The 16,208-nt window shown below is 41.5% G+C and overlaps 1 protein-coding gene across 6 annotated transcripts in view; it reads left to right on the top strand.

The window, feature by feature from the left end:
* tacc2 (transforming, acidic coiled-coil containing protein 2) overlaps positions 1-15,921 on the top strand; it is a 71,410-nt gene extending 55,489 nt beyond the window's left edge. For all 6 annotated transcript variants that reach the window (XM_065015150.1, XM_065015148.1, XM_065015147.1 and 3 more), the window contains 3 exons: positions 527-570; positions 15,378-15,538; positions 15,786-15,921. In XM_065015150.1, coding sequence (XP_064871222.1) covers positions 527-570; positions 15,378-15,538; positions 15,786-15,896 — 316 coding nt within the window. In that variant the 3' untranslated portion in view covers positions 15,897-15,921. The remainder of the gene's footprint in view (positions 1-526; positions 571-15,377; positions 15,539-15,785) is intronic.
* Positions 15,922-16,208: the final 287 nt, after the last annotated feature.

Raw genomic sequence — 16,208 nt, 5'->3', positions numbered from 1 at the left:
TGCCACAGAGAGAGATAGAGAGAAAGAGAGAAAGAGATAGGGAGTCAGTGGCATTGAAAACAAAGCCAAGGCAGATTTAGACAGGTGGACGAGGCTATCTTTATGAAGGTTTAAAGATAGCCTCGTCCACCTCACGCTTGTGGGTGACAACACTGTGCGTGATTGCCTCTGTGAAGAAAGCACATGATTGGTGTTTTGACACATTACTTCCTGTCTGAGATCTCATGTTTATTTTATTTTATTTTTTTAGTTTACCTTTATTTAACCAGGCAAGTCAGTTAAGAACAAATTCTTATTTTCAATGATGGCCTAGGAACAGCGGGTTAACTGCCTGTTCAGGGGGCAGAACGACAGATTTGTACCTTGTCAGCTCGGGGGTTTGAACTTGCAACCTTCAGGTTACTAGTCCAACGCTCTAAACACTAGGCTACCCTGTGTGCCTTTAAGAAACGTTCTACATTTATAAAGAACAAACACGGGAATATATGTCTGTGTATAAATAATCTTTGACGTTTGTGGCTCACAGGAGAATTGTGGCAGAGTATGAGAAGACCATTGCACAGATGATCGGTGAGTGTTTCTCTGTGTAGTGTCTCATACATAAATCTACCAACCCCAGCATAGCACCTGGGTTTTATACAGTACATGATTGCTATACCAATATGTGGTTTGTTGTTCCTCACAACCTTTTCAGTATGTTAATAATTAGCAAAAACATCTTATGTTCCCAATTCATAATTTTTAAAGATGAATCCACGTGATGCAAGCTACAGTGTGTTTCCACCTTGCGCATCAAAACCTTTCAGTTTTTCTGTATTGTATGACATACAATAATTCAATGGTGTACACTTTCCACTATTATCTTCCAGATCAAACCCACAAAGATTCACTCGTTGTCCTTTTTATCTCACTATTCTCGTTCACTTCTCCCTTTCCACCTCTGAAACATTTCTGAAGCTCTGCTCTGATTTTTATTTTTATTTTTTTGAATAAGATTTTCATTCCCATTGTTCATATTGCGTCCGGGATATGGGGTCAACTTCAATCAATCCAGGAAGTTTAACAGAAATTCTAATTCCCATTGTCCAGAATGCTTCTCTATGAGAAAACAGTTAGAATTGGAATTTCAGGTTACTTCACGAAATGGACCAAATTGAAAATGACCCCAAGCCTGTACAACACTCAACACTCTCGCTAAAGGAGTGAGCCGCCATTTTTTGTTCGACCACGACTACTGCTCTCTCACATGTCCTGCAGGGTTGGGGTCAATTCTCATTCAGTTCTGTCAATCCAAGAAGTAACTGGAAATGACAGTTTTCCTACATTTGTCTCTATAAGCAAGTTTCCGACAACCTTTTTATGTGAGTAAAGTACGTCGGATAAAAACAAAATCACGACGATGGAAAACAACACATTTTGTCGGTAAACTTTCCAAATGTCAACAAAACAAAATACTCGAGACAAGACAGGATCTTTTTGTGTCTGTAAAATAAATTACGCTAGAAATGGAAATGCTTAAATTAATTAATTTACTAACCAAAGTTAGTAAAATAAATGATACGACAAATGGTGGTGGAAATGATTTTATGACTGTTGATACAATAACCGTCATATGGAAGTAAACGTGGAGTCATGAGATGATGTGTTGTGTGGTCGTCCCACTAGGACTCAGGAAACCATGCAGTTTATTAGGCTACAGATCTGTTGTGTGTTCGTCCCACTACGACTCAGGAAACCATGCAGTTTATTAGACTACAGATGTGTTGTGTGGTCGTCCCACTAGGACTCAGGAAACCATGCAGTTTATTAGGCTACAGATCTGTTGTGTGTTCGTCCCACTACGACTCAGGAAACCATGCAGTTTATTAGACTACAGATGTGTTGTGTGGTCGTCCCACTACGACTCAGGAAACCATGCAGTTTATTAGACTACAGATCTGTTGTGTGGTCGTCCCACTACGACTCAGGAAACCATGCAGTTTATTATTACTCGACTCAGGAAACCATGCAGTTTATTAGACTACAGATCTGTTGTGTGGTCGTCCCACTACGACTCAGGAAACCATGCAGTTTATTAGACTACTGATCTGTTGTGTGGTCGTCCACTAGGACTCAGGAAACCATGCAGTTTATTAGACTACAGATGTGTTGTGTGGTCGTCCCACTACGACTCAGGAAACCATGCAGTTTATTAGACTACAGATCTGTTGTGTGGTCGTCCCACTACGACTCAGGAAACCATGCAGTTTATTAGACTACAGGTCTGTTGTGTGGTCGTCCCACTACGACTCAGGAAACCATGCAGTTTATTAGACTACAGATCTGTTGTGTGGTCGTCCCACTAGGACTCAGGAAACCATGCAGTTTATTAGACTACAGATCTGTTGTGTGGTCGTCCCACTAGGACTCAGGAAACCATGCAGTTTATTAGGCTACAGATCTGTTGTGTGGTCGTCCCACTACGACTCAGGAAACTATACAGTTTATTAGGCTACAGATCTGTTGTGTGGTCAGGACTCAAAACCATGCAGTTTAATAGGCTACAGATCTGTTGTGTGGTCGTCCCACTAGGACTCAGGAAACCATGCAGTTTATTAGGCTACAGATCTGTTGTGTGGTCGTCCCACTAGGACTCAGGAAACCATGCAGTTTATTAAGCTACAGATGTGTTGTGTGTTCGTCCCACTACGACTCAGGAAACCATGCAGTTTATTAACCTACAGATCTGTTGTGTGTTCGTCCCACTACGACTCAGGAAACCATGCAGTTTATTAGACTACAGATCTGTTGTGTGTTCGTCCCACTACGACTCAGGAAACCATGCAGTTTATTAGGCTACAGATCTGTTGTGTGGTCGTCCCACTACGACTCAGGAAACCATGCAGTTTATTAGGCTACAGATCTGTTGTGTGGTCGTCCCACTACGACTCAGGAAACCATGCAGTTTATTAGGCTACAGATCTGTTGTGTGGTCGTCCCACTACGACTCAGGAAACCATGCAGTTTATTAGGCTACAGATCTGTTGTGTGGTCGTCCCACTAGGACTCAGGAAACCATGCAGTTTAATAGGCTACAGATCTGTTGTGTGGTCGTCCCACTACGACTCAGGAAACCATGCAGTTTATTAGGCTACAGATCTGTTGTGTGGTCGTCCCACTCAGGAAACCATGCAGTTTATTAGGCTACAGATCTGTTGTGTGGTCGTCCCACTACGACTCAGGAAACCATGCAGTTTATTAGACTACAGATCTGTTGTGTGGTCGTCCCACTACGACTCAGGAAACCATGCAGTTTATTAGGCTACAGATCTGTTGTGTGGTCGTCCCACTAGGACTCAGGAAACCATGCAGTTTATTAGGCTACAGATCTGTTGTGTGTTCGTCCCACTACGACTCAGGAAACTATACAGTTTATTAAGCTACAGATGTGTTGTGTGGTCGTCCCACTACGACTCAGGAAACCATGCAGTTTATTAGACTACAGATCTGTTGTGTGGTCGTCCCACTACGACTCAGGAAACTATACAGTTTATTAAGCTACAGATGTGTTGTGTGTTCGTCCCACTACGACTCAGGAAACCATGCAGTTTATTAGACTACAGATGTGTTGTGTGGTCGTCCCACTACGACTCAGGAAACCATGCAGTTTATTAGGCTACAGATCTGTTGTGTGTTCGTCCCACTACGACTCAGGAAACCATGCAGTTTATTAGACTACAGATGTGTTGTGTGGTCGTCCCACTACGACTCAGGAAACCATGCAGTTTATTAGACTACAGATCTGTTGTGTGGTCGTCCCACTACGACTCAGGAAACCATGCAGTTTATTAGGCTACAGATCTGTTGTGTGGCCGTCCCACTACGACTCAGGAAACCATGCAGTTTATTAGACTACAGATCTGTTGTGTGGTCGTCCCACTACGACTCAGGAAACCATGCAGTTTATTAGACTACAGATCTGTTGTGTGGTCGTCCCACTAGGACTCAGGAAACCATGCAGTTTATTAGACTACAGATCTGTTGTGTGGTCGTCCCACTAGGACTCAGGAAACCATGCAGTTTATTAGACTACAGATCTGTTGTGTGGTCGTCCCACTACGACTCAGGAAACCATGCAGTTTATTAGACTACAGATCTGATGTGTGGTCGTCCCACTACGACTCAGGAAACCATGCAGTTTATTAGGCTACAGATCTGTTGTGTGGTCGTCCCACTACGACTCAGGAAACCATGCAGTTTATTAGACTACAGATCTGTTGTGTGGTCGTCCCACTACGACTCAGGAAACCATGCAGTTTATTAGACTACAGATCTGTTGTGTGGTCGTCCCACTACGACTCAGGAAACCATGCAGTTTATTAGGCTACTGATCTGTTGTGTGGTCGTCCCACTACGACTCAGGAAACCATGCAGTTTATTAGACTACAGATCTGTTGTGTGGTCGTCCCACTACGACTCAGGAAACTATACAGTTTATTAAGCTACAGATGTGTTGTGTGTTCGTCCCACTACGACTCAGGAAACCATGCAGTTTATTAGACTACAGATGTGTTGTGTGGTCGTCCCACTACGACTCAGGAAACCATGCAGTTTATTAGGCTACAGATCTGTTGTGTGTCCCACTCGACTCAGGAAACCATGCAGTTTATTAGACTACAGATGTGTTGTGTGGTCTCCCACTAGACTCAGGAAACCATGCAGTTTATTAGACTACAGATCTGTTGTGTGGTCGTCCCACTACGACTCAGGAAACCATGCAGTTTATTAGGCTACAGATCTGTTGTGTGGCCGTCCCACTACGACTCAGGAAACCATGCAGTTTATTAGACTACAGATCTGTTGTGTGGTCGTCCCACTACGACTCAGGAAACCATGCAGTTTATTAGACTACTGATCTGTTGTGTGGTCGTCCCACTAGGACTCAGGAAACCATGCAGTTTATTAGACTACAGATGTGTTGTGTGGTCGTCCCACTACGACTCAGGAAACCATGCAGTTTATTAGACTACAGATCTGTTGTGTGGTCGTCCCACTACGACTCAGGAAACCATGCAGTTTATTAGACTACAGGTCTGTTGTGTGGTCGTCCCACTACGACTCAGGAAACCATGCAGTTTATTAGACTACAGATCTGTTGTGTGGTCGTCCCACTAGGACTCAGGAAACCATGCAGTTTATTAGGCTACAGATCTGTTGTGTGGTCGTCCCACTAGGACTCAGGAAACCATGCAGTTTATTAGGCTACAGATCTGTTGTGTGTTCGTCCCACTACGACTCAGGAAACTATACAGTTTATTAAGCTACAGATGTGTTGTGTGGTCGTCCCACTACGACTCAGGAAACCATGCAGTTTATTAGACTACAGATCTGTTGTGTGGTCGTCCCACTACGACTCAGGAAACTATACAGTTTATTAAGCTACAGATGTGTTGTGTGTTCGTCCCACTACGACTCAGGAAACCATGCAGTTTATTAGACTACAGATGTGTTGTGTGGTCGTCCCACTACGACTCAGGAAACCATGCAGTTTATTAGGCTACAGATCTGTTGTGTGTTCGTCCCACTACGACTCAGGAAACCATGCAGTTTATTAGACTACAGATGTGTTGTGTGGTCGTCCCACTACGACTCAGGAAACCATGCAGTTTATTAGACTACAGATCTGTTGTGTGGTCGTCCCACTACGACTCAGGAAACCATGCAGTTTATTAGGCTACAGATCTGTTGTGTGGCCGTCCCACTACGACTCAGGAAACCATGCAGTTTATTAGACTACAGGTCTGTTGTGTGGTCGTCCCACTACGACTCAGGAAACCATGCAGTTTATTAGACTACAGATCTGTTGTGTGGTCGTCCCACTAGGACTCAGGAAACCATGCAGTTTATTAGACTACAGATCTGTTGTGTGGTCGTCCCACTAGGACTCAGGAAACCATGCAGTTTATTAGACTACAGATCTGTTGTGTGGTCGTCCCACTACGACTCAGGAAACCATGCAGTTTATTAGACTACAGATCTGATGTGTGGTCACTACGACTCAGGAAACCATGCAGTTTATTAGTGATCTGTTGTGGTCGTCCCACTACGACTCAGGAAACCATGCAGTTTATTAGACTACAGATCTGTTGTGTGGTCGTCCCACTACGACTCAGGAAACCATGCAGTTTATTAGACTACAGATCTGTTGTGTGGTCGTCCCACTACGACTCAGGAAACCATGCAGTTTATTAGGCTACTGATCTGTTGTGTGTCCCCAGACTCAAAACCATGCAGTTTATTAGACTACAGATCTGTTGTGTGGTCGTCCCACTACGACTCAGGAAACTATACAGTTTATTAAGCTACAGATGTGTTGTGTGTTCGTCCCTACGACTCAGGAAACCATGCAGTTTATTAGACTACAGATGTGTTGTGTGGTGATCCCTACGACTCAGATGCAGTTTATTAGGCTACAGATCTGTTGTGTGTTCGTCCCACTACGACTCAGGAAACCATGCAGTTTATTAGACTACAGATGTGTTGTGTGGTCGTCCCACTACGACTCAGGAAACCATGCAGTTTATTAGACTACAGATCTGTTGTGTGGTCGTCCCACTACGACTCAGGAAACCATGCAGTTTATTAGGCTACAGATCTGTTGTTAGCCGTCCCACTAAGACTCACAGATTTATTAGACTACAGATCTGTTGTGTGGTCGTCCCACTACGACTCAGGAAACCATGCAGTTTATTAGACTACTGATCTGTTGTGTGGTCGTCCCACTAGGACTCAGGAAACCATGCAGTTTATTAGACTACAGATGTGTTGTGTGGTCGTCCCACTACGACTCAGGAAACCATGCAGTTTATTAGACTACAGATCTGTTGTGTGGTCGTCCCACTACGACTCAGGAAACCATGCAGTTTATTAGACTACAGGTCTGTTGTGTGGTCGTCCCACTACGACTCAGGAAACCATGCAGTTTATTAGACTACAGATCTGTTGTGTGGTGTCCCAGGACTCAGGAAACCATGCAGTTTATTAGACTACAGATCTGTTGTGTGGTCGTCCCACTAGGACTCAGGGAAACCATGCAGTTTATTAGACTACAGATCTGTTGTGTGGTCCCCACTACGACTCAGGAAACCATGCAGTTTATTAGACTACAGATCTGTTGTGTGGTCGTCCCACTACGACTCAGGAAACCATGCAGTTTATTAGGCTACAGATCTGTTGTGTGGTCGTCCCACTAGGACTCAGGAAACCATGCAGTTTATTAGACTACAGATCTGTTGTGTGGTCCTCCCACTACGACTCAGAAACCATGCAGTTTATTAGACTACAGATCTGTTGTGTGGTCGTCCCACTACGACTCAGGAAACCATGCAGTTTATTAGACTACAGATCTGTTGTGTGGTGGTCCCACTCGAAGGAAACCATGCAGTTTATTAGGCTACTGATCTGTTGTGTGGTCGTCCCACTACGACTCAGGAAACCATGCAGTTTATTAGACTACAGATCTGTTGTGTGGTCGTCCCACTACGACTCAGGAAACTATACAGTTTATTAAGCTACAGATGTGTTGTGTGTTCGTCCCACTACGACTCAGGAAACCATGCAGTTTATTAGACTACAGATGTGTTGTGGTCGTCCCACTAGGACTCAGGAAACCATGCAGTTTATTAGGCTACAGATCTGTTGTGTGTTCGTCCCACTACGACTCAGGAAACCATGCAGTTTATTAGACTACAGATGTGTTGTGTGGTCGTCCCACTACGACTCAGGAAACCATGCAGTTTATTAGACTACAGATCTGTTGTGTGGTCGTCCCACTACGACTCAGGAAACCATGCAGTTTATTAGGCTACAGATCTGTTGTGTGGCGTCCCACTACGAAAAACCATGCAGTTTATTAGGCTACAGATCTGTTGTGTGGTGGTCCCTGCGACTCAGGAAACCATGCAGTTTATTAGACTACAGATCTGTTGTGGGTCCCACTCTCCCATGCAGTTTATTAGACTACAGATCTGTTGTGTGGTCAGACTCAGGAAACCATGCAGTTTATTAGACTACAGATCTGTTGTGTGGTCGTCCCGACTCACCATGCAGTTTATTAGGCTACAGATCTGTTGTGTGGTCGTCCACTCGACTCAGGAAACCATGCAGTTTATTAGACTACAGATCTGTTGTGTGGTCGTCCCACTACGACTCAGGAAACCATGCAGTTTATTAGACTACAGATCTGTTGTGTGGTCGTCCCACTACGACTCAGGAAACCATGCAGTTTATTAGACTACAGATCTGTTGTGTGGTCGTCCCACTACGACTCAGGAAACCATGCAGTTTATTAGGCTACAGATCTGTTGTGTGGTCGTCCCACTACGACTCAGGAAACCATGCAGTTTATTAGACTACAGATCTGTTGTGTGGTCGTCCCACTACGACTCAGGAAACCATGCAGTTTATTAGACTACAGATCTGTTGTGTGGTCGTCCCACTAGGACTCAGGAAACCATGCAGTTTATTAGGCTAGAGATGAAATAAATTATGATGATCTTCACAGGGGGTGAAAGTGCACGGAGTTTGATGCTGATTTACAATAAATATCCAGGGTCTTATTCTGGTGACATGATGATCGATACTTGGCTGCCATTTTGACAAATTAAAATAATCTGGCTCTTTTGTCCGTAGTAATCTCATCATGTAGACTAGTCTACCCACATCGTATCTACGAACTGTTGGCTCGAGCACACCTGCCAATACCGGAGGGGGCACATTCACTATATAATGGAAACCATCAGTAGAGTTGAAAATGATATGGAAACACATTTAAAACCTCTTAAGGATCTGTTTTTCAATTTTCACCTGTAATGACATCTTTTAAAAAAGTATATTTATTTCACCTTTTATTTAACCAGGTAGGCTAGTTGAGAACAAGTTCTCATTTACATCTGCCACCTGGCCAAGATAAAGCATAGCAGTTCGACACATTCAACAACACAGAGTTACACATGGAGTAAAACAAACATACAGTCAATAAAACAGTAGAAACAAAAGAAAACAAAAAATCTAGATACAGTGAGTGCAAATGAGGTAAGTTAAGGAAATAAATAGGCCATGGTGGTGAAGTAATTACAATATACCAATTAAACACTGGAATGGTAGATCGGCAGTAGATGAAGAATGTGCAGGTAGAGATACTGGGGTGCAAAAGAGCAAAATAAATAAATATATGGCTGTAGCTCAGTAGAATTATATGGAAACCCATTTAACTGATATTTTTTATTCGGTACGGACTTTTATCCGCAACAAGTCAACTTGATGGAAACTCACCTCTGGTGGGAAATATAGATTTTAGAATATTCGTATGAAAATGTGTCGCCAATTGGATGGAAACCTGGTTTATGAGACACGTTGGAATTGAAATGAGATTTGAAACGGATTGACTCCAACCCATGTGTCCTGCTGCCCTCCCAGCTTGATAACACAACTCCTTCTCTTGTGTTCTGCTGCTCCTATTGTGTAACAGGGCTGCCAGGTGAGTATCGAGGACTCTGCCCCGTTAGTTGTTTGTGTCTTCAGATCACATCCATCTGTCAAAGAGAGATAGAAGTGACATTCATCTTCCCATTTCTGTTGTCTTTTATTTTGTCCAGACTTCTCTGTGAGCTAACTGGTGAAAGTGTACCTTTGTTAGGTGCCACACAACACCAGATTTCCATAAGCAAGACATTCACATAGGACACTATGTAAAGCGGGGCCTTTTTGTTCTTTCTTCCCTGAAGTACACAGCAGGAACCTTTAACTCTCTCTCCCTAACACACACACACACACACACACACACACACACACACACACACACACACACACACACACACACACACACACACACACACACACACACACACCCATGTTTGGTGTGTATAGGTCCTTGAAGATCGTACGTGAGCACTATTAAATAGTTAAACCATAGCTTCGTCGGAGGTCTCATGGTATAAATCAGCTAAAGAGGGGTCGGAACCTGATGTAAATCAGTGAACCCTCGCAACACGTCAAACCAATCAAATGCCTTGTTCCTCCGAAGTAGTAAAGACTAAACGTGACAACAAAACAACCACAGGTTTTCAAACCATTTTAGAGCGTTTGCAGTGCGCTGGTTTTTAACAATTTTAGAACGTTTGCAGTGCACTATTTCTCAAAACATTTTAGAACGTTTGCATTGTGCTGGTTTTGAAACCATTTTAGAACATTTGCAGGGCGCTGGTTTTCAAACCATTATAGAATGTTTGCAGTGCGCTGGTTTTCAAACCATTTTAGAACGTTTGCAGTGCGCTGGTTTTCAAACCATTATAGAATGTTTGCAGTGCGCTGGTTTTCAAACCATTTTAGAATGTTTGCAGTGCGCTGGTTTTCAAACCATTTTAGAATGTTTGCAGTGCGCTGGTTTTCAAACCATTTTAGAACGTCTGCAGTGCGCTGGTTTTCAAACCATTTTTAGAATGTTTGCAGTGCTCTTCTCTGTTGTTTCGAGATGAGTTAAAGCTGCAGCGAGAAGGGAGAAATGGTCTACAATGCTGGCTTTGTGGGGGATGTTTCTGAAGTAATAATTGGCTGTAAAAGCTAGCATGAGGGACAAGAAGTGGCTAGCCACAATAAGGTTTGTTTTAAGAAAAGTCAACTAAACTTGTAAGCTACCTAGGTATAACTAACTATCTAGCTACTGGTTAATACATTTCTCTCACGATTATAAAGCCAGCTAAATTTGTATAAAAACAGCATATTATTGACCTAAAAGGTTAGCTGTGTTAGCCCAGTTGCTAGCTTATTCAGGGTCAGTGATATATAGAGCAACCGTGTACTGTCTATCGATGGGAACAACTGGAATAATTTTTCAAGCAAATTAATTCAATAAATTAAAATGAACCTCATAAAATGTTAGCTGTAATGCTAATCTCCTGTAGTTTAACTGTTAGCTGTAATGCTAATCGCTAGTAATTTAACTGTTAGCTGTAATGCTCATTTCCTGTAGCCTAAATGTTAGCTGCAATGCTCTGTAATGCTAATCTCCTGTAGTTTAACTGTTAGCTGTAATGCTAATCGCCTGTAGTTTAGCTGTTAGCTGTAATGCTAATTTCCTGTAGCCTAAATGTTAGCTGTAATGCTAATCTCCTGTAGTTTAGCTGTTAGCTGTAATGCTAATCTCCTGTAGTTTAGCTGTTAGCTGTAATGCTAATCGCCTGTAGTTTAGCTGTTAGCTGTAATGCTAATCTCCTGTAGTTTAGCTGTTAGCTGTAATGCTAATCGCCTGTAGTTTAGCTGTTAGCTGTAATGCTAATCGCCTGTTGCCTGACTGTCATCTCCTTATTGTCATACTGTACCTACATTACAAGGGTTGGATTTGCACTAAACAATTGTATATGTCAGCACTTAAAAGGCATGTACACAATCTGATATATGATTCACCTCATATACATTATCTAATGTTTTAAATTTACAACATAGAGCTCAACATGTAAACAATGTGTGAGTTTGAGCTATTCTCTGCTTCAGATGACAGATGCCCATAAGGCCAGCAATGCCATCATACTGCGTTGGCGATGCATGTCATATGATAAGCTGCAAAATGGATTCACACGGCTTATATACTGAGAGAGAGTGACAATCAAATGAAAACAGATTAAAGCTCTTAAAACTAGACAAAACATGAATTGTTAATTTGAGAATACAACACAGAAACACAGACACATTACAGGCAGAAACCCTTCCCCTATATATTGCATGAGTGTGATATGTGATGAATCAACATTGACACTAGTTCATTTTGAATAATAGTTTTAACAAATTAAACAAGTTTAAACACTTCACATCAAAGAATCGACACTTCATCACTTTCATCAACATTTACAAATAAGATAACTGGTATGTAAAGATTAAACATTAGTGTAAACAACAACAGATAACTGGTATGTAAAGATTAGACATTAGTGTAAACAACAACAGATAACTGGTATGTAAAGATTAGACATTAGTGTAAACAACAACAGATAACTGGTATGTAAAGATTAAACATGCTAGTGTAAACAACAGATAACTGGTATGTAAAGATTAGACATTAGTGTAAACAACAACAGATAACTGGTATGTAAAGATTAGACATGCTAGTGTAAACAACAACAGATAACTGGTATGTAAAGATTAGACATTAGTGTAAACAACAACAGGTAACTGGTATGTAAAGATTAAACACGTTAGTGTAAACAACAACAGATAACTGGTATGTAAAGATTAGACATTAGTGTAAACAACAACAGATAACTGGTATGTAAAGATTAGACATTAGTGTAAACAACAGATAACTGGTATGTAAAGATTAAACATGCTAGTGTAAACAACAGATAACTGGTATGTAAAGATTAAACATGCTAGTGTAAACAACAGGTAACTGGTATGTAAAGATTAAACATGCTAGTGTAAACAACAGATAACTGGTATGTAAAGATTAGACATTAGTGTAAACAACAGATAACTGGTATGTGAAGATTAAACATGCTAGTGTAAACAACAACAGATAACTGGTATGTAAAGATCAGACATGCTAGTGTAAACAACAACACATTAGTGTAAACAACAACAGATAACTGGTATGTAAAGATCAGACATGCTAGTGTAAACAACAACACATTAGTGTAAACAACAGATAACTGGTATGTAAAGATTAAACATGCTAGTGTAAACAACAACAGATAACTGGTATGTAAAGATTAGACATTAGTGTAAACAACAACAGATAACTGGTATGTAAAGATTAGACATTAGTGTAAACAACAACAGATAACTGGTATGTAAAGATTAAACATGCTAGTGTAAACAACAACAGATAACTGGTATGTAAAGATTAGACATTAGTGTAAACAACAACAGATAACTGGTATGTAAAGATCAGACATGCTAGTGTAAACAACAACACATTAGTGTAAACAACAACAGGTAACTGGTATGTAAAGATCAGACATGCTAGTGTAAACAACAACACATTAGTGTAAACAACAACAGGTAACTGGTATGTAAAGATCAGACATGCTAGTGTAAACAACAACACATTAGTGTAAACAACAACAGGTAACTGGTATGTAAAGATTAGACATGTTAGTGTAAACAACAACAGATAACTGGTATGTAAAGATTAGACATTAGTGTAAACAACAACAGGTAACTGGTATGTAAAGATTAGACATTAGTGTAAACAACAACAGATAACTGGTATGTAAAGATTAGACATTAGTGTAAACAACAACAGATAACTGGTATGTAAAGATTAGACATTAGTGTAAACAACAACAGATAACTGGTATGTAGAGATTAGACATTAGTGTAAACAACAGATAACTGGTATGTAAAGATTAGACATTAGTGTAAACAACAACAGATAACTGGTATGTAAAGATTAGACATTAGTGTAAACAACAGATAACTGGTATGTAAAGATTAAACATGCTAGTGTAAACAACAACACATTAGTGTAAACAACAACAGATAACTGGTATGTAAAGATTAGACATTAGTGTAAACAACAGATAACTGGTATGTAAAGATTAAACATGCTAGTGTAAACAACAACACATTAGTGTAAACAACAACAGATAACTGGTATGTAAAGATTAGACATGCTAGTGTAAACAACAACACATTAGTGTAAACAACAACACATTAGTGTAAACAACAACAGATAACTGGTATGTAAAGATTAAACATTAGTGTAAACAACAACACATTAGTGTAAACAACAACAGATAACTGGTATGTAAAGATTAGACATGCTAGTGTAAACATTAATATATAATTGAGCAGTAACAAGTAGTCTGTTATTACTAAAGCCTCATTTCAGATGAACAGCATAAAACTGCATACCAACGGTGGTCAACGTTGTTCCACTGATCCCTGATCTACTGGCTGAGCAGACTTCGATTCCAGCCCAGCAATAAGCACAATTGATTGTCAACTCAACTAGATTTGATAAGTTGAATCAGGTGTGTTATTGCTGGGCTGGAACAAAACCCTCTACGCCCAGCAGACCTCCAACAGAGTTGGATGGCTCCAGTAATAGGTTCATACATTGTGTTCGACTGTATTTTTTTTAACCTTTATTTAACTAGGCAAGTCAGTTAAGAACAAATTCTTATTTTCAATGACGGCCTAGGAACAGTGGGTTAACTGCCCGTTCAGGGGCAGAACGACAGATTTGTACCTTGTCAGCTCGGGGATTTGAACTTGCAACCTTCCGGTTATTAGTCCAACGCTTTAACCACTAGGCTGCCCTGCCATTTGCTAACATACCTTAGGTAAGCCTAGACATATAACCCAAGGCATATATACCCTTAGTCTCTTGTGCCGTTCATTGGGACTTCTCTCTTCATCTGCAAACAGGCTTTCAAAGCTTTCCATAGCTGAGGACAGAAAACATAGTCAAATTAGACTGTTATATAAAAGGCCACTCTAAAATGTATTCTGTTACCAGAAAACTGAATGTTTATTTCTCTACCCTGGTCTCCCAGCCTGTAATCTCACTAACTCGCTAACCAATTGGGTTGGAACGTTACAATGTCAGTGTGTTGCTCTTTCCCGAAGTCTGGATCTAGTTCATTTCACTCATCGTTCAGTGTTTGTTCTGTCTGCACGCTTCACACCAGAAATATACGCTTGATCAATATCGCCTTCATGCTAAAATGTCCCTAACGCAGGCGTCATTAACTACTGTAGGAACCTACTGTGCTTTTATTGATTTCTAATCTGTGTGTGTTCGTGTGTGTGTATGTAAGTAAGCATGTGGGTTGTGTATGTTGATATGCGTATGAGCGAGTGTGTGTGTGTGTCTGTCCGTCTGTGTCTGCGTGTATAGCTGGGCTTTTTTATGTATGAGAATGTGTTAGTGTCCGTGTGTGAAGTACCAGGAATACAATCTAATCTATATCCTCTCTCTCTCTCCCTCTCTCTATCCCCCCTCCTTCCCACCTCATGTCTATTCTCTCTCTGTCCTCTCTCCCCTCTCTCTCTCTCTCTCTCTCTCTCTCTCTCTCTCTCTCTCTCTTCCTCTCTCTCTCTCTCTCTCTCTCTCTCTCTCTCTCTCTCTCGTCCTCTCTCTCTCGTCCTCTCTCTCTCTCTCTCTCTCTCTCTCTCCCTCTCTCTCTGTCTCTCTCTCTCTCTCTCTCTCTCCTCCTCTCTCCATTTTCTCTCTGTCCTCTCTCTCTCTCTCTCTCTCTCTCTCTCTCTCTCTCTCCTCCTCTCTCTATTCTCACTCTGTCCTCTCTCTCTCTCTCTCTCCTCCTCCTCTCTCTATTCTATCTCTGTCTTTTCTCCTCTCTCTCTTCTCCCTCCCTCCATCTCTCTCCTCCCTCCCTCAGACGATGAGCAGAAGGATAAGTCTCTGTCTCACCACACCATCCAGCAGCTGATCATAGAGAAGGACCAGGCTCTTTCAGACCTCAACTCTGTAGAGAAGAGTCTGGCTGAACTGTTCAGACGTTACGAGAAGCTGAAGGACGTCCTCGAGGGCTACCGCAAGGTGGGTACACACAGAGAGACACATACCTACACACAGACACATGGACAGACACACACAAACACCAACCAACCTTACTACCGCACACACTGCTAATGGCTGTCTGCTTACTGTATACCTTCTAGTGATATAGTAGATGCTCTTATCTAGAAACACTTCCAATCTGTGCATTCAACAGAATTAGACCAATCACAAAACAGGATCTTTGCAAGTGAAAACGTTCTTTCTCTCTCCTTTACCTGTCTCTCAGAATGAGGAGGTGCTGAAGAAATGCGCTCAGGAGTATCTGTCCAGGGTCCGTAAGGAGGAACAACGTTACCAGGCCCTGAAGATCCACGCCGAGGAGAAACTAGACAAGTGAGTGCACCTCGCACACGCTGGTTGCACTCATCGTGACATTCAAAGCATGTTAGACCTCATACGTGTTCAACCGAGTCAAGTCAAACTTTTATAGTGGATTGTCTCAATACAATAAATTAAATCAAAACAGAAAGATATAGACAACCACAGATATTATAGAATCTCAACCAGCCAACTGTGAACCAGTTACTTGTTGTTGATAGAGGTGATCAGATGATCACCATGACACTAACATCCTGTATGTTCTGACCACCATGACACTAACATCCTGTATGTTCTGATCACCATGACACTAACATCCTGTATGTTCTGA

Source organism: Oncorhynchus nerka, unplaced genomic scaffold, assembly GCF_034236695.1.
Source record: "Oncorhynchus nerka isolate Pitt River unplaced genomic scaffold, Oner_Uvic_2.0 unplaced_scaffold_1654, whole genome shotgun sequence".
Classification (NCBI taxonomy): domain Eukaryota; kingdom Metazoa; phylum Chordata; class Actinopteri; order Salmoniformes; family Salmonidae; genus Oncorhynchus; species Oncorhynchus nerka.
This window is presented reverse-complemented; position numbering and strand designations above follow the sequence as displayed.